Source organism: Spea bombifrons, chromosome 2, assembly GCF_027358695.1.
Source record: "Spea bombifrons isolate aSpeBom1 chromosome 2, aSpeBom1.2.pri, whole genome shotgun sequence".
Classification (NCBI taxonomy): Eukaryota; Metazoa; Chordata; class Amphibia; order Anura; family Pelobatidae; genus Spea; species Spea bombifrons.
In genome coordinates this window covers 74,403,860-74,426,111 of record NC_071088.1, presented here as the reverse complement: position 1 = coordinate 74,426,111, position 22,252 = coordinate 74,403,860, and the positions used below count along the sequence as shown (strand labels likewise).

Below are 22,252 nucleotides of genomic sequence, written 5' to 3'. Positions count from 1 at the left end.
GAATGAGAAAGTTGAATTGCTTGTATCTAACAAAAATCTCAGATTCAGTTGAATGGGAGGGCATTATGTGTAAAAGAAAACATGTTGGTATATTGTTTTCTTGAAGACCAGCCTTGTTTTTATAAAGGCAAAAATATATCGCTACAATCAAAGAATTCCAGGCAGTAGAACTGATAAAGTACATGAACCTTAGGAACATTGGCAGATCCAGGGGGCATGCGCTGAAAGTAAGGCTAAAGTCTTACCTTTTTATTTTCCTAATTTCCAGGGGGAGGCGGAGTTGAGCGGGATTACATACCATTCAGAACCAGACAGTCTGAGTTGCTTGTGTGTAGGGCCGGACAGGGAATGAAAATCAGCCTTGGAAACATTTGGAGACCAGCCCCATATAGTTTATCTTGCGGTCAAGCTTATACCCACACGCACCCCTTATACATACCTGAGTCACACTATTTGCCATACAAATAACTATAAACCATTCTTTTTATCACATTATTTGTATTAAAATGCCAAAAAGCTAAATTTTTAAAAGGCCCTAATAAATTAAACATATTAGACATAATGAAATCAAAACATTTGGTACTGCAAACATTTTTAGATGAAAAAGTTAAATTTTATTCAGTGGAACACAACAGTGATCACATTATTCTTCACGATATTCTTGTAAGAAAATTTTGGCTATTAATACCACCATAACTGTTATAGCACTGCATCATCCAATGAATACCTCAACCCCGATACATTATTATTATTTTTTTTTAAATGCACACAGTTCATGGTGCAAAGTGATCTGCCAGTATGTTTATGTAAAAGGTCCTCTCTTAAGGAGGAAGGACGGTGAAATAATGGAATAATGAAATCAGTTCTTACAACTCAATTGGGTTTCACTCGGAAGATCCCAACCACCATTAAAGTTTCTGCGATTAATCCTTTGTGAAAACATATGCAGATTGAAATAAGAGTAAATAACACAGTTACTTTTCCTCTCACTGTTTTTCCTCTGAAGTGACTACAAATTCAGGAGGGCATTTTATCTCTGGATAAGTAAACATTAAATAAATTAATTTATTACTACAGTAAGTACAGTGCACACACCAACACCCAGACACACACCAGGACAGCCTCTGCCACACCGACACCCAGACACGCACACCAGGACAGGCTCTGCTACACCAACACCCAAACACACACCAGGGCAGACTCTGCCACACAGACACACACAGACACACATACCAGGAAAGCCTCTACCACACCGACACCCAAACACACACCAGGACAGGCTCTGCCACACAGACACCCAAATACACACCAGGACAAGCTCTGCCACACAGACACCCAAATACACACCAGGAAAAGCTCTGCCACACCGACACCCAAACACACACACCAGGACAAGCTCTACACACTGATACACCCAAACACATACACACCAGGACAGGCTCTACCACACTGACACACCCAAACACACACACACCAGGACAGGCTCTACCACACCAACACACCCAAACACACACCAGGACAGGCTCTACCACACCGACACATCCAAACACATACCAGGAAAGGCTCTGCCATACCGACACACACACACCAGGACAGGCTCTGCCACATCGACACCAAAACACACACACCAGGACAGGCTCTGCCACACCGACACCCAAATACACACACACCAGGAAAGGCTCTGCCACAAAGACACCCAAATACACACCAGGAAAGGGTCTGCCATACAGACACCCAAATACCGTATTTGCTCGATTATAAAACGACCCTGATTATAAGACCAAAATCTGAATATTAATTTAGGAAAAAGAGAAAAAGCCTGAAAATAAGATGACCCTATAAAGGGTGTCTTTACCCTGCACTGATCACAAGCCCTGCATTGCTGATTGCAATTTGTGTAATCAGCCAGCAGAGTCTACTCTCCTCCTGAGACCTTCTGAGTTTCCGACAGGTATCAATCCTGACACAAGAATGATGTAATGGTGCACCATTACACCAGATCCATCACCAGAAGCTCATGCAATGCTAGCTTCTGCTGATAAATGAGGGTCCATGCTGCTGCTGCAAAAAAAAGTTGGATGTACTGGTATGTCCTACAAGAGATAGAACACTCCAAGGCACATACAGGGCTGATACTGAAAGGGTTAAGTGCCAAGAATGCCCTTGATTTCTCATGTTGCGACCAGGGAATAGTCATACCTGGGAACTCTCCGGGTTTACCCGGAGATTGCCGGGTGAAGCACCGCTTCTCCGCTTCTCCAGGTCAAGACCTGAATCCTATGGGTTGCGGGAGTTTGACACGCCCTGCTCTCCACCCATTTTCCCTTTAAATGGGGGTGTTTCCCGCTGCCATCAGCAAGAATGCCCCCAATGTCAGTGGGAACGCCCCCAACGTCAGCGGAAATTCCCACTGATATCATCAGGAACACCCCTGATGACAGCGGGAACTCCCACTGACATCACGGGACCACCTCCTGACGTCAGTGGGCAGTTTTGGCCATGTCCCACAAGGGAAGGCTCTGGAGCCAGAGCCCAGAAGTTCCCAGGTATGGGAATAGTGCCATATACTGTATTTATATATACACCACCAGAAGTACACTGAATGTGCAAAAGATTGCGAGTCGGGCGTTCTTGTCCTTTTTTTTCGGAGGCTCCATTGACTATAGGGGAGGTCAGAAACCAGCAACAGCTTTCCTGTTCTCTCCCCCAGGCATGAGTGTCCATTATCTGAATATATACATATATATAATACATTCACTGTGCGTCCAATGACACATATTGTGAAATTGACACTACGAGAAAATATTTTTATGCTCTCATGCAGCTTTCTTCAACTGAACTTCCGTCTGCTGTAGTCAGGTGTATGTGAGTTCAAAGCGATTTTTGCAGATGTGCGTTGTCTTTAATTAATAACAATGTAAAATTTTGTCCAACCCACATACACTTGCATCTTAGTGCATAGCACCCACTTTGCTTTCATGTATACAGTACGTGATTGACGTTAAAAAGCGCCAGAATACTGTTGAAATTTCATACAGGTTTATTCTCTGGATATTGTCATGGTTAGATCAGAGAAATATTATTCTATGGTAACAGAATACAAATATGTAATAACGTAAAATACATTTTTAGAAATTGAGGGAAAAAAGTGATACATTTTTGTCAGATTACGCAATGTATATGAATATAGCAATATTCCTGCTTCTTTGGTATTTCCTCCTCTTATAAATTACTATAAATTGTAGTGCTTTCCACACTCCTTTTAATATCATTAGTATATCAGTGTTTCATGTTTTATAGACCATCGTTTTATTTACAGCCTACATTGTAATGGTCTGATATACAAACAGATAAAAAGAATTGTCAGTAAAACAGCTAGGTTAACACATTTACAAGGATGAGCAGTGACATTTATTGGTGGTATCTGAAAATATGCAGTAGTGGGAGGATTGTGGATGAAGGAGGAGTTCACCTTACTGGTTATCTGTCCCAGTGCTGTATAAAAGTCTCAGCAGAAATGTGACCACAGGGTAGAGATTCTGATTGATCATATTCTCTGCACCAAGCTACTGCAAGGATGAAATCCCTTTCTGTAGTCCTTTTTCTCAGCCTGCACTTTATCAAATTAAGAGCAGGAGGTAAGACAAATTAATTCCCTTTTTTATCTTTTTGCCTACTTTTTCTTCAAAATGCTTTATACTCATGTATAACAACATATGTGTGTATATATATGTGTGTGTGTAATATAATAATATATATATTATTTTATAATTTATGAAGTATATAGGTAGAAATTATAGTGCTCAAAATTAGACAACTTATTTCTTGTATTCAACAGATTGTAGTGAAATTGGGTCAAGTTTGGAATAAGAAACCTGATGCAGTACAATCTCAAAGGGTTCTGTTAATAATTTTTATTGTTTTTATTATTATTGTGATGTATAGCACACAGCTATGCAAATGTAGAATATACAGTATACATGTAAAGTTGCTATCATGTAACTCAAAAAAATCATCTAACTCTTTAAAATGTAGCGTTTAAAATGATTTGTAAAGTGCTCATTCTACAGTGAACTAGCATTACCTGAATATATAGAATTTAGATACATACTAAAAATCATAATATTGATTTAATATATATATATATATATACACTTAGAACATCTAGCAACAGTTGCTACACATAATGATAGAAGATAGTTCTATATTAGCTAACAAAAAAGTGTGGAATGTGGAGCATTCAGCAAAAATATCCCATTGATTGTTATGGTGATTGCACTAGTTTGCATCAACATGGCTCTTTACACATAACCTCCTTTGTGTTTTCACGCAACGTAAAAACAGTCCTCAGGATCTCCTCAAGTGAGCTCAGGTGGCCCAATGTCTGTCATTTAGAGCTATACTATTTAAACAGACACCTGCGTTTGTATGAAGAGGAGCAGGAGGTACTTGGTGACTGGTGCTGAGCAGCCCAGCAATGCGAAAATATTATAGATAAGTGTTCATAGGCAAAGAAAATGCGAAAAACAGTGCAAAAAAGTTTAAAAAATAAAAAATTTATACGAAAAAGGTGAAAAAATAAAAGATTAAAGATGTGAAAAAACACTTTGTACCTTTCATGACCAATCTACATTGAAAAGGATTCTCTATATATGTGGGTTACTACTGTACTCTGACAATGTTGCTGGTTGGGGTTGTTTTTTGCCACATGCCTGATTAGAGGTTGGTGAATGAAACGTGTTAGAATGACCTTTGTGAAACTGTATAAAAACATACTCTTGTGAGGCAGATTTGGACTGTGTGAGCCCTTTTAAGCCTATTGTTCCTGTGTACTGAATATGGTAAAAATAACAGTTTACATAATGTGATGAGCACCTTCTGACATTTGCCTGTAAATGCTAGATGAAAATCCCAGGCGTTTCCAAACTTCAGAGAAGTAAACGGTGAACAATGGATAAAACGGTTACATTTTTTCTTTTCAGTTGTTGGCACTTTTTAGATCATCCTAATACAGAATAATAATAATAATAATAATAATAATAATAATAATATATACATTTATATAGTGAAGGAGGGGGGTGGAGAGAGAGACTTCCATGTCCACTAATCTCTGAAAAAGCTCTAATCCGAGCAAAAAAACCTTTCATCCTTAAACTAAACTTTGCCATAATTATGATGTTCCTTGATTTCAGTCTAGTTATGCATATCATCACTTGTGTCTGAATTGGGTTCCCTTTAAATCTTTTTCCTTTGGGCACTGCCTGAAGTTAAGTACGGTACTATTTCCTACATATACACTAAAATAGGTATTACATTATTTGTATAGTACGGTACTTTAATATGCATTCTATATTTCTCAGGATGTTTGGGACACTAGAATGACCTTTTAATAATAGATCCAATAAACATGGACAATTAAAATAACAAATCTAAGGTACGCATGCTTGGCAATTTATGTTCTGCTTTAGGTGAAACAGCATATTTAAAAAAATGTACTCAGATCTTATTAAAAAAAGGAACGGTGCAGGCATATAATTCATGATACAGCTACAAGCTGACCTTGAATACACTGGGCAAATAACACCCAAAGGTCTATTTTTTACTGTGTATCTTGGTAAACCTGCTTCCATTTTTATTAATGAATTCCTGGCTCTCATGAAGCTTTTTTTTTATTATTCTTGTCTAAAGAATAAGTAAATAATTAACATTACTTGTCAAAAGTCTTATGAACAGTAATTATTTATTGGCAGCTTGTACAGTGGAGGGAGACGGGAAAAAATAGCTTATGCTAAATCTTTTACTGAATAAGTAAGGAAGCTCCAGAATAGAGGATACCCTCTTTTCAATTCCCAACATACATAGATAGAAATATATGATCTTAATACAAGGGAATGAACATTTAAAATTACAGATGTCTATTTAACTATTGTACATCTTTTTAATACACAGGGCCATAACTTTCATAGGGCGGAAGGGGTGCATTTGAGTCGCCCCAACGGCTATCGCCTCCTTTTGCCTCCAGAAGTGCATGGGTGGTCTTCTAATAAGGATATCAGTAGCATGGGCTCTTTTGTATGATGAAAATAAATATGTTACAAGTACTGGTTGTTAGAGAGCTATAACAACCATCATTTTCATACAGCAATGGCCAAGTAATGGGAACAGTTAGCTGTAGGGCTACTGGTGGACATTTTCAACACATAGGGGCTTGGCTTAATGTAGCACGTTATACAGATTGGAGGGCGAGTAACTGGAGGGGTGGGCTGGTTAATAGAATATGAAGGGATAAAATACATTCTGAGACACAATTATAGTGTGAATACATATGACATTTATGTATATTATATGACATGGGTTTATATTCCCAGACTGCCCCTAGGAACAAGACTAATGTGGCCCTTAGCTTTAAAAAAACAAACAAACAAACAAACAGGCAATAAATTAGGCGTGGCAGAGGTTGGTAAAATGGGTTTTTACAACAGTAGGTTAAGCTTCCCTCAAGCCTCTTCCTACTTTATTTCCTTTTTCACCGCTTAAGACATGGTGCTCATGACAAATGCCTAACTAACCGTATGACAAAGCCAGACCCGTTCTTGCATTAACTATAGCATACAAATGCTGCCACAATACAAAACCTAATAACAAAATGTATATACATTAGCGACAGACTATTGTTTAATGCTACTCTGTAACCAATTTTAAATTATGGAACTGTGCTATATACATCAAATAACACATTTCCTCTGTGTTTTGTAATCTGGGGACAGGGGAAGGGGCAAATGCATATGGGGATTTTTCAGAATATGAAGGATTTTCAGAATCTCTCCAAGCACTTATAAAAGGGACACCACATATATTTCAAGGCACCAACAAGGAATAAGATTAAAATTAATATAATGTCAAACAATATTGCCGTGTATGTCCTGAACATATTAAAGGGGAAATCAGCATTGAGTTAAGAAAACAACACTTTCCCTTCTTTCAGGTCTTGCAAGTGGTGTAACAGAAACATGGAGTCACCCTGTTAAATCCATACACATCCCATTCACCTTTAAGTTCTGTGTTTCTCCCTAGCTACATTGAAGGATGAACCAGGACCTATCCCTGGCGCGTGATGAAGCTTAGGGACCTCCGTAGTATATCGGAACAGTCATCTCCTAAAAATGACATGACGTTCCTTTAGTTACCTAAGGCCAAAAGGTGGAAATAGAGGCCACATTACATGGAGCAGGATAGACTGCTTTGGTCTATGATTGTTTTTGCCTTTGAGCCTTCGGGTTGCCATTGTAGGTCTATATTTTCCCTTTGGTATATACATAGATCGTTGTGTTATTTTTGTGCCCCATGTAAATAGTAGGGTCCTTGACTGTTAGAGTATAGTTCAAGCCCAGTGATAGAGTTAGAGTATAGTTCAAGCCAGGTGCAAACTTTGAATTCCCATGTATACACACAATTGCTCTGACTATTATTACCTTGGAGACAATTTGATGACAGCGTTATTTGCTTTTTATGAGCTTGCAAGGCCTTTTCCAAGACCAGCAAATTAGTGTGGCATATAGAAACCTTCTATCTGGGAAATTCTTTCACATCTACTGGCTATGCTGATTACCCTTTATAAAAGTTGTGGATGGTTGCCCTGTTTTAATGTTATTGCTAAATTGATCTCCAAGGTTGTAAATAGGGTAAAGTACACAACACCTACATTAAGAAAGTATTTGTACTAACTATGTCGCTTTTACCAGGCTATACTCTCGAACTTAGATTTTTTTCGAAGCACCTTTAAAAACCACCCTGATAATTTTTGCATTCCTTGGCATGGTTTAGAAGTACCGAATGCTGAAAATCAATAGCTAAAATGTAGGTTCTTTTTTTAAAAAAAAAAAAAGAAAAAGGGTTTAAAGGAAAAATGTCTGGGGTTCTTCTAATGAACTAAATATACAACTTTACCCTGTGAGGTCAGCTGGCTAAATCCACCGCTGCCACCAGTTCTCAATTTGATAGGTAGGTCCCAACAACTGGGTTTATGTCTAGGCTGTCTGAAGTTGGCTCTATTGGCAGTTCAGCCAAATCTGGCATGGTACATGCATGAAATGGGGGATATGGAGTGTTCAACCCCAATGACAAACTGATTTAACCTATGTTATAAAGCTGGGGAGTGATGTGACGCGCTATGACACAACCCAGGTATTGTAGATGGATTTATAAGTAGCACTTGGATATCCCTGCATGGGACAATTCTAAGTTGGAATGTATGCTCAAATATCTCACGTTTGGTGTTTTGGTCTTTATGGGTGTCATTTGTGTTGTATTAAGCTGCGGAATCAAGTCCCAAAACTAATGCAGCTTTACTAGCCGAGCACAGGGTCTGAATCTGCTTTCTACTGCTGTACCAATGCCAACTCATTCACATCTACACACCCACAAGATTTTGTTGCTACATTGGACTGTTCATAAGCTGTAACATACTGCTACAATATGCAATAGTGCACAAAGAGTACATAGCATGATGCAGTTAAAACAGCCAGGGCAGGAGGGAGATTGTTGTGAAAGAGATGCTTTTACATTTAAGTCTGGATCTCGATCTCCAGGAAACCGAAACAAACAGGGTTGTTGTAGGGTAATGCATGCTTAGGGTTGCCATGCATTATTGACTGTCAACATATCAGTAACATAAAGATAGTTTGCCTAAAGCAATTTAAATGATAGGACGGCAATTAAGTAGCGGAATTTATATGTTTGCACTGATCACTAGTCTGGTGTTTTCTTCTTGAGCACATTTTTGAGATGTACATCATGGTGATATCATGGTGATATCATGGTAATATTATTAGTAGATGCAAATAGACAACAGATATTTTGAACTAATATAAGTTATATGTTATCAAAATCAATGAAGCACAAAAGCACACAGTACATTTTAAGCCTTGTAATGAGTATATCTGCTAGCTATTTGGTTAGCACAATCTGGGGCTCCCTAGATACGTGGCTTGCAGGATTTGCATTCAACGAAACACATCTCATGCTTGTTATACTCACCCCTAACCTTCTGTTGCCTTGGCTTGTGCAAAAGTTCCAGGGGGTCCTGTGAGACCCCATGCATGCATGCTCTTCAAGCAGCCAAAATTGGGGTGAAAATCTGACTGCATGGGACATTAAACTGTCCCTTTAATTATTTAAGACAATTTGTACAGAGAGAGACGTTGAATGCAATGATTAGTGATGCCTGTGTATATACACACACACACACACATATATATATATATATCTATATATATATATAAGCATGCACACTTAGCGTAAGAATGAGTACCATCATATATACACTCCTGTAAAGGGCAATTTGTTAGCAAGGGCATTCATTTCTACCTATCTCCTAAAGTAAGCTACTCAGAAGTTGGTGAGACAGAGTCTGGATAGATTTTCCCATTTCATATAGATCACTGGAAATAGACGAAAGTTAAGTGGTTCTGGTGACTTTATAGGGTTCTAAACTTCCTCAGTGATGTATGGTGCATGTTTAGAAACACAAAAGAAACTCTGGGTAGGTTAGGGGAAAGACAACGCTACCCTTCAAATGCAACCTTTACCTGGTTGACAAAGGAACAAGCGTAGGTACAATATTTAAAATGATTGATTTGTAAACCAATGCAGGCCTGACATGTGGGTTTTAGTATCTATAGATTAATGGAAGGTCTTGTCTCCCCCACCCTTATCTAAATGGCATAATATATAATAATGATAACCTGGAAATTCCTCACAATCACCGCATAAATCTGTATATGCATACTTTACATCAGGAAATTAATGAGGAGTCACTTTGTACGTGCTGTATTAGGCAGTAAGTATGATCAGAATGTTGGTATCTAAATTGTTATGAAAGGCGCTTTGACATTTACCACATACGTCAAAATCCAGATCTCCGGGAAATTGAAACAAACTAAGGGCATTTATAGATCATGGGTTGCAAGAGGTTAATGCATGTTCACGTATAACAATATTTAGAATTTACATGCATAGTTGACTGTCTACGTGCAGCTTAAGGAATTTAAATGGTAGGACTGGAGCTAAGGAGAGTGTTGAATTGCCCTGTATTCCACTTGCCTCACCAGACTGGTAAACATATAGAACATCATAAAGATTGTTTGCACTGATGCCAGAGTAAGTTAAGCCTCATTAAAGTGTACCTGTCATGCAAAGGATTGCATTGATTATAGTACATACTTTCGAGTTGCACTTCGATGTTGTTCAACTTGTTAGTAGATGCAAGTGGACAACAGATATTTTGATCAAAAGTTTTATAATTATGTGTTAACAGCTATCTGAGCTGATCCTGCATAACATATAATTCAATGAAGGAGACTGTAGATATCTCACTGATTGCACTATACATTAGTATATACTATATGTTAGTAGATGTACTATGCAAGTTCCTCATGCAGCTGATCTTTACTGGGTTGGACCAATATATTGTATAGTGAATTCAAGATTGAGACCCAAACTATTTTACCGAATAAACCCTTGCGAAAAAAAAAAGAAAAAAACACACAGAATCGGAATATCTTTAAATGATTACATTTGCTAACTGCTTGGTTGGCATAATGCGCCAGGAAACCTTTGGTTAAGTTTATAGTTTCTGGGGCTCATTGCATTTTGCATCATAAACGAGTAGCAAATAGTAATTGATATATATATATATATATAGTAAATATACAATGTCTGCTTAGGATTAATTTGTTGTTCTACAAAATGAGCATATATTGTCCACACAAATTAATGAAATATGTGTCAAGGTGTTTAACAACAAGATGTTTTTTTCCAGGCTGTCATGAAAAGCCCTCACAATAATGACCCCTCTGGTGATCAGCATACTTTATAAATTACTTGTCTAACACCGGCCTTGGGCATTATCTTTCGAGTAAATAAGCAACACTTGGAGTCTTATATCTAAGCATGTGAAATTACGGATGTGATGTTGTTTCTCTGCGCATTAACCTGATAACAAACAATACACCATTGATGAGGTTTCCCAGAGACCAAGGACCTTCTTTCATCAATGTGTTCCGTGAATCTGACAGAATGAACTTGTAGTAACCAAAGAAAACCCCTTGTTTTTCTCTTTTTATCAATCTTTCATTAGCACAGTGTAGCTTTATATAGGTGTATTACTATTTGAAATACACGTTTTAGCAAAAATAAGAAGCTTCTGTTGCATCTGCTCTTGTGCGCGAGGTGCAAAAACAGTTATAACGAAGATAAAAAAAGACTTTCAGAATATCATATGTTATTCCACTTAAACATACAAATTCCCATTCCCCTACCGCTACCGTTCTATGAGATCCACAAAGACACAAATTGAATTAAGCTGCAGGACAGTACCTGCTTTCATGATTTGTGCTACTTTTAGATTGCAACTAAGCTGGTTCTTCTTCTATGAGCGAATGATTGACAATTTGCCAGGATATCATATTGCAGGCTTAACTATCTTGTAAATGCTTGATTTTAGCTAGTAGAATATGGAAGCTGACAAATCTGCCCCACAATTTTCTCTCAGTTTAAACAAATGATTTCCAAAAGCAGGGTGTACTAGTACTGTTTTGTTAAAGCCAAAAAATGCACTTTAAATAAATGCTTTTGGAATGGTATTAGTTTATCTAAATGTACTGTAGCTAAGAGAAATGAACACCTGTAGTGAAAGAAAAAAAACACTGTTTTGCTGCACAAACAAAAAAAACGGCTCCATATATTTCATGTATAGCTGGTTTATCTGGTGAGAATAAACATCTGCTCAGAGGTCGCATATTGTAGAGATATGTATAAAGAACAGGTCTGTTGAGGGCTGTCAGTAGGAGCCAACTTTTGTAACTTGCACCAGCGTGGAAACTATATCAGTCTCTTTAGGATGCACAGAGCTGTGTACAGCATGCTATGGAGGCTGTTCTGGTTAGGAATCGCCCTTGTATCTGGTCCATTGAGCAGTGGTCCACCAGCAGCCTGATCCCTCAAAAAAGATGATCTGCCTACAGTTTTGAGGCAGAAAAGATACCACCTGTAGACCTAAGCCAGTATAAGCCACTTTTTACATGTCTGAGCAGAAGAAGGAAACTGTGGCGGGCCCTTTTGTGCATAGAGTAGTTAGTGAATTCAAATAAGTCAGGTCATCTGAATTTAAATGCTTTACTGAATAGTCCTCAAAGCTGCAGAATGGAAAAGGTGACCACCGTAACTAGGTAATAGAGTCATTGAAGTTTGAGATACCAGCACTGGTTCTTAAAATAATAGTTATCATGACTATTATAGCACTGCCTACTTCACACATGCTATTGTAGAGGAGTGTTTTATCTTCCTTTATAATGTGGGTATTTTGGTGTTGCTGTGACATCGTATCTAACAATCTGTTCAGTTATATTGGATACCTCTCAAATAAGCAGTGTACACTAAGTACTGAGATATGCGAAAATCTTCAAAATGACAGATATTTAATACATTATCCAGGTTCAATAGTGCTTTCAAGTTTGGCATCAAGAAGGGACAAGAAAAACTAATTAATAATAATATAACAGTAAGCCCCCGGGTTAATCGGTGCAGCCGGTAATAGTTATGGTTTGTGATACCTGGATTTCCCAGTATATGTTGTAGTTATTGTGTGTGCTTTTGTTCCCCTCGTGTGCTACCCTGTCCATGAGCTACATGTCCTGCCCCCAGACTTTTTACCCTGTATAACCCGGACACCATTGGCCCTACCACAGACCTATCATATGGAGATACCCCACGGGTGATGTGGGGTGCCGACCAGGGCTGTTCCGGGGAGAGAGCCGCTTATAGATTCCCGGCCGATGGGACTTCCAGGAGAGCGGGGGTTAGCCGCACCCGGTTACCTTGCGGCTCGTCCCGGGGGAACTTTTAACTGCCTCCTCGGCACCCCCGACGGTTGAAAGCTGTATGGCCTTTGCGGGGCTTGGTGGCCTAAGTGTGGCGCCGGACTGTGTGGGCAGGGCGGGCTTATGTGGACATGGTTTATGGCCTTTTTCCGGTGTTGGACTGTATACAAGCCCGTGTGTTTCCCTAATAAAGAGTTCCTGTTTTACCTCACTACGACTCCTGTCTTGTTATTGAGGTAAGCCTCGGCGCTGCCCTTAGCAGGGCGGTAGAGCGCTGTATTGCTATACTTCCGTATACTACAGTGCTGCCGAGGTTCCCTGAAAAGCTGTGTCCTCTGCTATGATCATGTATTGTCCTTTTCAGGACAATAGCCCCATGGTGTAGCTCAGCTTCGTCTAGCCACAGTGGTAAGGCAGCCGCTTTTCTCTGTACGCTGGCTCTGTCTGGCGCTGAAGGGGTTAATCGCTGGTGTCCCGTGACCATGGGGTGGAGGAAGCAACGTTCGGCGGGCGTACCCAGTCGGGGTACAGGTCGGTCCTGTCACACTTCCCTCCAAATTCTTGACAGGAGGCTGTTTTACATATAAAAAGAATAGTAAAAAATTCTTTGTTTTGAAAATGTGCTACATTTTCTTATTACCGTAAAAATATGCAAGAGTAATATAGTGGCATCTATTCGTGTCTTATAAATTGTTTTTATAAGCAGATTTAGAAAGATGTTTGCTTAAAGAGGATAGTGGTGAACGGGTAAAATCAGTTATTTTTCAAGGTAGAGAATTTATTTACAATAAGTCTGAGAAACAGGAACATGGCAGCAACAAAAAACAAAACTTGGCTTACGTTATAACTTAATTGACCTTGTGTCTTGCACGTTTTATAGCGATTAACTAGTATAATCAATGAAACAGAGTATAACAGCGAGGGAAATTTAAGTCTAATTAGAACATTTTTATTTTCAATCGTGTCAGTGTCTGTACAACCACTACTTTTTTCTCTCACCAATGTGCTATTATCTAAAAACAGTTGTCACCCTGGGTAACAAGATTTCTCCATTTCTGTCTAACTGCACGTGCTATTTTTACACTGTTTCAGCTGTGTGAATATTGGTTATGATTATTAGAATTTAGCGATTTTGGTGGAAGAAATTTACATTTTCACTTACGAAAATTGCCTGTTAGATGTGTTACCTATGACTGATTTTCATGAAAACAACTATTTACAAAAGACTAAAAAGTACAGGAAAAAAAACAATACAGCTGACACTTCAGGTTACTGATTCCTTATAGAATAAACGTAATTTTGTTTGACAGTTCACATAATATTTTTATATTTTTTGTTACAGAGTGGTGCTATGAGCCTGAAGCATGTAATGACTGCTCAGGTAAGCAATTTGGAGATATGTATGTATATATTCATTGTTAAAACAATTAATCTTAGGTCAGTGTTGCCGAAGCTTATTTAGCTTCAAACGCCATATATTTCGTGGCTAATGCTATAACATGTTATTTAACATTCAGTCTCACATCAGAGTCCTATATACAGGGCTGGCCCAAGGCATAATGCCGCCTGGGGCGAAGTTTAAAATGCTGCCCCCCCCCATTATCTACCCTTCCTCTGCCGCCCCCCCATTATCTCCCCTTCTTCTCCCTCCCTCCCTATTATCTACTGTTCCTCTCCCTCCCTTCCTATTATCTACCCTATCCCCCCCTTTGTACTTACCTTTCAGCAGTCCTGCCGTGAGTCTCCCTGCTTGGTCTCGGTGGCGGTTTGTAATGCTGAGTGCCGGAAATGACGTAGTTAGAAACGGTTTCTGTATCTTTCCCCTCATTTTGTTTTCTTGTTTTTCACAGGACCAAATAATTGGGGTCATATTTCAAGTAAATGCGATGGTTCAGCCCAGTCTCCAATCAACATAGTCACCCACAAATTAGTATACAATAAACAGCTCAACCCATTTACTTTTGAAGGATATGATAGTGCCCATGATTATACCATAACAAATAATGGCCATTCTGGTAAGTTGTTTTTTTACAAAACTAGTACTTTATGTGATGACACAGAACATAAAATAGTGTTCTCAACCATGTTACGTGATATACAAATAATAAAAAGTGTAACTTAAGCACCTCAATAAGTGGCGGATGTAGACTCTATATGACCTCCATAGTTATTCTTCTCTGATAGCACTTGATTGTTCCTTAACTTCTTTGTTACCAGTCTAGCAAAGGATAAAAACCAAGTGTAGGCCTTTTATAAAAATGTATATATACTATATCCCTAATATCAGTCATGTGATCCTTATCACACTGTGTATTTAATGTCATGAAATTAGTTTGCCATGTGTATTATAACTGCATTGCTTGCTCTGCACATACATTTACAGTATGTGATAGATCCAACATTTATACAGAAAGCATACAATATCTAAATGATGAGAAAAATAATGCTACTGGCCCACACCGCACCTCACTGTACTGCAGAGAGAGTGGTATGTTGGTGCTCTATGAACAAAATATTCTAACAATAAATGCCTTTGGTGCATGAATGTTTAGTTCACCAAACCCACGGTCAGCCAATTGTGGTTTTCTATGGCTAATGTAAATTAGCACTTGCTAACTTGTGAGTAGGTTTAATAGATCTGGTAGTAATTTAATTAATCTAAAACTCCACCAAGGGCTAATTGAGATTCAGCTTGCGTCATAAATGTTTGTTCAATAACAACATGATATTTTATCCCTAGTGGAAGTTAACCTGAAAAGCAGCTCAATCCAAATTCAAGGTGGAGGACTTCCCGGTCACTTTAAAGCGATTCAGCTTCATTTCCACTGGGGCAGTGATAAAGTCAATGGATCGGAGCATTCTATAGACGGTGAAAGATTTCCAATGGAGGTAAGATAAATTTATGTTATGAGCCAATTAGTTTTACAGTAGCAAACCATGTTTTAAAGTATGTTACATTTTAGTAGTAGATGTGGCACGTGTGATTCTAAATATTGGATTCCTTAGTTTCTGAATATAGTTTATAAATTGCTTTAAATATGCGGCCCTGATATTTTTTTTTTTAGGCAACTGAAAATCTACAGTTGCACTTGCTACTGTCTGTTAGTCACAGGGCTTTGCTATATGCTATGCTTTCTTGTCTTGTCTAATTGCCTAACTAACCACTTTTTTTTCTGTGATATAGCTTCATATCGTCCACTCAAATGCTGCAGGCAAGTCAGTCTCCAACACAACCTCTGACGATAGGCTGGCAGTTTTGGGTTTCTTCTATGAAGTAAGTAGACAACAATGTGAAGTCATAATTTTATATCTACACATATCATTACAAACTGACTGTTGTTGCATGATCATATATTTAAGATTGTTTTAGCTATAATTTCTTCGTCAAATATTGTTACTAATAAATAATAAATAATGCAAAATCAAGTTGTTTATACTATTGAAGTAAAAGCCGATAATACTGTCGCGTTAGCATTTAGGCGAGAGAGTGACTATATTTCTGTCCACAACAGATATGTACACATTCAAATGTGTTACTTTTATGGATAGCTAGGGTTCCTTTTAATATTTACTTTGCATTTTCTTTTCACTGACACATAATCTCATAGCAGACATTTGCTTTGCATTTGAGTTTTGCAGATTGCTCCTAAAATACTCAAATAATTGACATTCTGGATCACTATACTACCGCTTGGAAACAGAATTCTTTATGATTGTGGTTTCATAAGTAAAACATGAGTGTGAAATTAAGTAAAGCAACTTGATTTGCAAAAAAAAGGAAAACAATTAGAAGACCATAGTTGATTCTCAAAGCATTAGCCATCTGGGCTGCTTTGTGACCTTGAGAAGCACACACAGTGAAACAAGAACACAAAAAGCATTAGCCAACATTTTGTCCTGCTCCATGAAGTCAGCAGTCATCACATGTATGATGTCATTCTGCCCCTTCATGTACTATAGGTCTGTTAAGCACAAGGGGCTGTACTGATGATATAGGGCAATTGTCAACTACAAGAAAGAGAGAATGTGCTTAATTGGTATGGGTGCTGATTCTGAACAGAAGAATAACACAACTGGGTCTGATTTGAATGCAAACACAAGTTACTTTTGTATGGGACAACATCCTAATGGTGTTATTTTGTTTTCGTAGCCATCAAATGAAGAGAACAAAAACTATACAAGTCTTATTGAAGCCATTAAGAAAATCCCTCAAGCAGGTATGATACTAACATATTTTAAACGACCAGTGGGGGTATGAAAAAAAGGACAATAAATACATTTGTAGATGTCTAAATACAGTTGTTCATTTCCAATAAGCTCCATTTCCCATAACCGATATATTTGTAAATACATATAATAATATATATATATATATATATATATATATATATATATATTGTGACAAAAGGTGTGGTACAGTGATAGATGGCAGGTATATTAGACCTTTAAAATAAACATTGAAGCTGAGCTGGACGTGTCCTGGACTTCATTTACCCTAGAAGACTGTGGTTACAGCCAAGATCCTTGACAAAAATCCCAAGGAAAAGGGAGGCCTGTCACAATATATATATATATATATATATATATATATATATATATATACGTAACCAAAGAAAAATGGGCACTCACGGGTCTTTGTAGTAAAGACAGGACCGGAGGTGCTCCGAAATGTTGACCGTGCTGATTGAAATAAACTAGTGTTTAATGCACTTTACAAAAAAAAACCCGTGAGTGCCCATTTTTCTTTGGTTACGTATATCTGGCTATTTTTGGAGCACCTGGGCAAATAAAAGCCTGTGTATATTTACAATATTTCTGAGTGTGCAGCCGCTCCCTTTGGTTTGTGTATATATATATATATATGTATATATATATATATATATATATATATACTGTATATATCACCAATTATTCTGTCAAATAAAAGATATATCTTTGGGCTCTCTTCGAAATGTCCTTTTTTTAAAAAAAAAACATTGTATTCATTAAAATAACATCAAATGGATCATGAATACAGTGTTGAGGTTGTTAATGTTGTAAATGATTTTTGTAGGTGGAAACAGCTTTTTAATGGAATATCTTCATAGGCGTACAAAGGCCCTTTATCAGCAACCATCACTCCTGTGCTTCAATGGCACGTTGTTTTAGCAGTTCCAAGTATAAGTTTAAAATGCTAATTGATCATTAGAAAAACCTTTTGCAGTTATTTTAGCACAGCTGTAAATGTCCTTGTTTTCCATGAAAACAAATATAGTAATACTTACTATATTAAGTATTATAGATCAGACATGATAGACATGGTAGACATGATGGTAGATATAGCATATAAGTATATGAATGTATGGTTTTTACAGACCCCAAGCACAATTAGTTGTAGATTTACAAAACAAAAATAATTAACTTTGGGTTTATACTGTTCAGTTCATATGAATATATAAGGAAATACTTATTTAATGTCAAAATGTCTAAATTACCTTTTTTGGTTTATATAAGATTACCATTTTTGATTATTTCTGCCCCTAGGTAGTACAACAACAGTTTCTAATCTGAACCTCCAAAAATTGATTCCGGAAAGTCGCTATCTTAAGCATTATTATAGGTACAATGGATCCCTTACCACTCCAACTTGTGATGAAAAAGTCACCTGGACACTATTTCCACAAACAATCAAACTGGCCAAAGAACAGGTAATATGTTTATACTGCTATATATCTGCTTACAAGAGACACTTCTATTTTTGTAACTTTTGTATTATTTTAATGTGATTTACCACATTTAATGTGATTCATATTAAAAGAAGAAATAAGGCACAAATACTGCCATCTACATTTTAGCCCAAAGCATGGTGTACACATTTAGCCTTGGGTAAAATTAGGTAGCAAAGACAATCACCTATGCAGAATGAAAAAAGGACATGTAAATCTTCTTATTGGGGAACAAACCTTGTTTGCTTTTGCAGTTCACACCATAGTGAGCTACATTATGGGGATATTGTCTACATTTTCTGGGGCACACCAGAAGATGTCTGATATTCCATGTCCGATCCTAGTTAATTAGGGATATAACATGTTATAAGGATATAATCAGCTTTATTTTGTATATAATACATATACAAATGTCTCATATCTTCTGTTTCCAGCTGAAAGTATTCTATGAACAGCTAAATTTCTCTGCGACTGCTAAGATGGAGAGAAATTTCAGGCCCATACAGAACCTGAACAACAGAATTGTTGAAACATCGGATGCCAGATCTATATTTTCTCAGACCGCGGTCTTACTGACTTCACTATTTCTGTGCTACCTGATGAACGCATCTTAAACAGAGCAACAACTTTTCTTCCTAAAATAAAATAGTTAAAACACCAACGACAACCTTTGTTCCACTGGAAGAATATTACTTTAAATGAGATTTTAACAGAATACTGTATCAGTTAAAAAAAAAAAAACATTTTACAGGTCAAACAAAGAACCAATACTTTAACATGTTATTAATATATTTTAAATACGTGATATGAAAATTAAAATTATAGATTGAAAAAAATACTCTTCAGACTTAAAATGACTATGTGTATATATGTTTTTGATGTGCAGCTCAGTTACTGTCAATTGGATTACTTTTGTCTCTCACTTGTACATCTTGCTGATATAAATTATATTTCCATTGCATTGATTTTGTTTAGCTTAATACAAGTGAATCCAGCAATAAGCATGATGCTCCTGCACTTTACTTTTATATCCTTCATTTGTGGCAAGCTCTTCACATATAATGCACAGCTTACATGGACACATTCATGTATGATTATATGTTGAACTAATCCATTCCTATTATAACACTTTAAAGTTACCTAGACATAAATCATATATCAATGCTGGTGCAAGAGATGAAGCCTAGTTGAGAGGTGTTCCCTTTTATTAGGCAGAAACAGCAGAAGATGCAGAGTCACATAGGCTTTTGGAACATCAGTGATCTCTTCCTCATCTGAAGAAGGTCCCAAAAGCTGATGTAGGTTTGGCTAAAGACTGTCCCTCTCTGTATATTGATTATGATTGACTTTTGGAGGCATTGCTGGTTGCAAAACTGGGGATCTCATAATTTCCATCTTGTCTCACTTACTAGGTCTTTAGTTCATTTTATTCATAACATGGAGAGTTCCACAAGGTTTTCTTGCTTGGGACCTATTGTCCCAGCAGTGGTGCAAAAGTGTGGGCAGCAAATGTTATCCTTATTGGAAAAAGCTTACTAGGCTTCTTACCAAACAATCGTTAAATACTGTTATTCAATTAGAGCGCCCCTGGATTCTGTATTCATAGAAATATGAATATAGTAGCTACATTGATTACTGTTGGACAATTAGCCTTTTACAATATAATATCATTATTCCCCTGTGCAGTAATTAGACATAAAAAGAATAAAGAAAAATGGAATTGAGTCTAAATATATGTATGTACAGCACATCCACCTAACAATTCTCAACACATGGCGCTGGCTCACCCGTAAAATATAGTGCGGACCTTGGATGCCCAAACCCATGGTTAAGGTCTCTACTAAAAGAGTTTGTAGCGGAACTTGTTTGGGATTTAGAGATTTCTCCTAAATGTCAATGAACACTAGAATTATGCTAACCAGTATTTGAGATTTGAGCAGAACCATATGTGCTTGTATTATCGAGACTCTATTCAAGTTAATGACACTCCAGCTAAAGTCAGTGGATTTGATCATAAAAATCCTTAAAAAAAAGGTCGTAGTAGTTTGTATAAATATTTCCGAAAGATGTATTTTCTGAATGACATTTCTGAAAGACATTAACAGGTTTTAATGAATCACCCCAATAAATGTAGTTTTAACCGAGTAAGACTCGAAAAAAAAATATGAGTTGGCAAACTAATTGTGACCTTCTTTAAACATTTCTTGCAAATAATTTTTAATTTTGGTTTATACCATCGTATTTAGGGAATGTCTAATAACTTTTAAAATAAGAACTGTCCTTCAATGCTAAATGTAGCAATGTTTTTAAATTGCAATAAGGTTATATTGAAACCTGGAGTGCCTTTGTTGCTCAGTACTGTACTAATGCAATAAACTTGTATATTGATTATAAAATGATACTGTGAAATCTACCTCTGTTATATAACCTCATTTGTTTTAGAAAGACAATGTCAATCAACGTGATAGTATTTATACTTTGGGAGAGTGGTACATATATGCAAGTAGGAAAGACCTAGGCGAGTTGCGTAGCAGCAGGGGACACAGCTGTCACCAGACGTAAAGTCCCACTGCATCCCTTGTCCTTGGCAGATACTTCCCATGCATTTTCTCAACGTTTGTCTGGTAGCAGAAGATGCGCTGACACACACATAGACTTCCCTGGTTGACAGGGGACCATCAGTCAGCCTTTTAGCTCCCATGCTGGAAAGTGAGTGTAGGAGTTTGTGAAAGCAGGATAAGCCCAGGGCAGGGGCATGGAGCCTCCTATTACTACAGGAGACCTCTGGCCTAGGTGTAACTATCCAGCTACAGATGAACTGCAAATCCTCCTTTTTCCCCTTACATACAACTTATGTTCCAACAGCAGATCAAATAATTACTTTATAATATGAAGATGCCCCTTGTGAACTATTTTTGTGGTTTTGGGGGACAAACTGTAATGAAATGAAGTCAATCATTGGTCCTGAATGATTTTGGTCTTGTTTGCAGTTTGATGATTTGTCTAATATAAAATGAATTATGTAATCTGTGTTGGTACAATATATAACATTAATTAAAACAATATATATTTTAACCCAGTGTGTTTTTAATATATATGATTGATGTGTGCTATACATTTGTATTATTATTGCTTTTATTATTATCTTTTATTTATATAGCGGCAACACTTTACACAGCACTTCTTACAATACATATATTTAAGGGATATGACAAGAAATGACAGACTAAGACAAACCAATACATTAAGTAGAGAGGGCCCTGCTCTCAACCTTACAATCTAGAGAAGCAGTGTGTGGGTTGCATTGGTGACATGGAAGTTGTAGCAATTACCTGTAAGTTGGTTTTGAGACTTTTCTTGAATGTTGGGAGGGATGGTGAAAGCTGAAGGTTCAGTGGAAGTAGGTCCCAGAGGTATGGGGAAGCACAAGTAAAGTCTTTTAATGTCCTAAAGCGGGAAAAGGTGATAAGTGAGGAGGAAAGCTTTAGCCAAAGGGAAGAACGTAAAGACAGAGTAGAGGAATATTTTGTTATGAGGGCAGTCTGAGAATCATGGGATATGTAGGCCAAAAAGATTTGCCCTTATTTGAAGCAGCTTCTCTCCACAAGTTGTGAAAAATGAGCACAGAGTGAGAGGCAGGACTGCATTATGCAGCATACACTGCATGAA

General features: G+C 37.4%; 1 protein-coding gene across 2 annotated transcripts; it reads left to right on the top strand.

The window, feature by feature from the left end:
• Positions 1–3,488: 3,488 nt before the first annotated feature.
• Positions 3,489–19,419, top strand: LOC128472841 (carbonic anhydrase 4-like). Of its 2 annotated transcripts, XM_053454803.1 has the most exons (9): positions 3,489–3,638; positions 14,221–14,259; positions 14,729–14,893; positions 15,619–15,767; positions 16,063–16,152; positions 17,029–17,095; positions 18,402–18,565; positions 19,018–19,221; positions 19,301–19,419. In XM_053454803.1, exons 1-8 carry the CDS (start codon positions 3,578–3,580, stop codon positions 19,195–19,197), a joined length of 915 nt encoding a protein of 304 aa, XP_053310778.1. In that variant the 5' UTR covers positions 3,489–3,577; the 3' UTR covers positions 19,198–19,221; positions 19,301–19,419. The 2 variants fall into 2 exon arrangements, with proteins under 2 accessions (XP_053310778.1, XP_053310779.1); XM_053454804.1 differs by having other exon boundaries at positions 19,018–19,419.
• Positions 19,420–22,252: the final 2,833 nt, after the last annotated feature.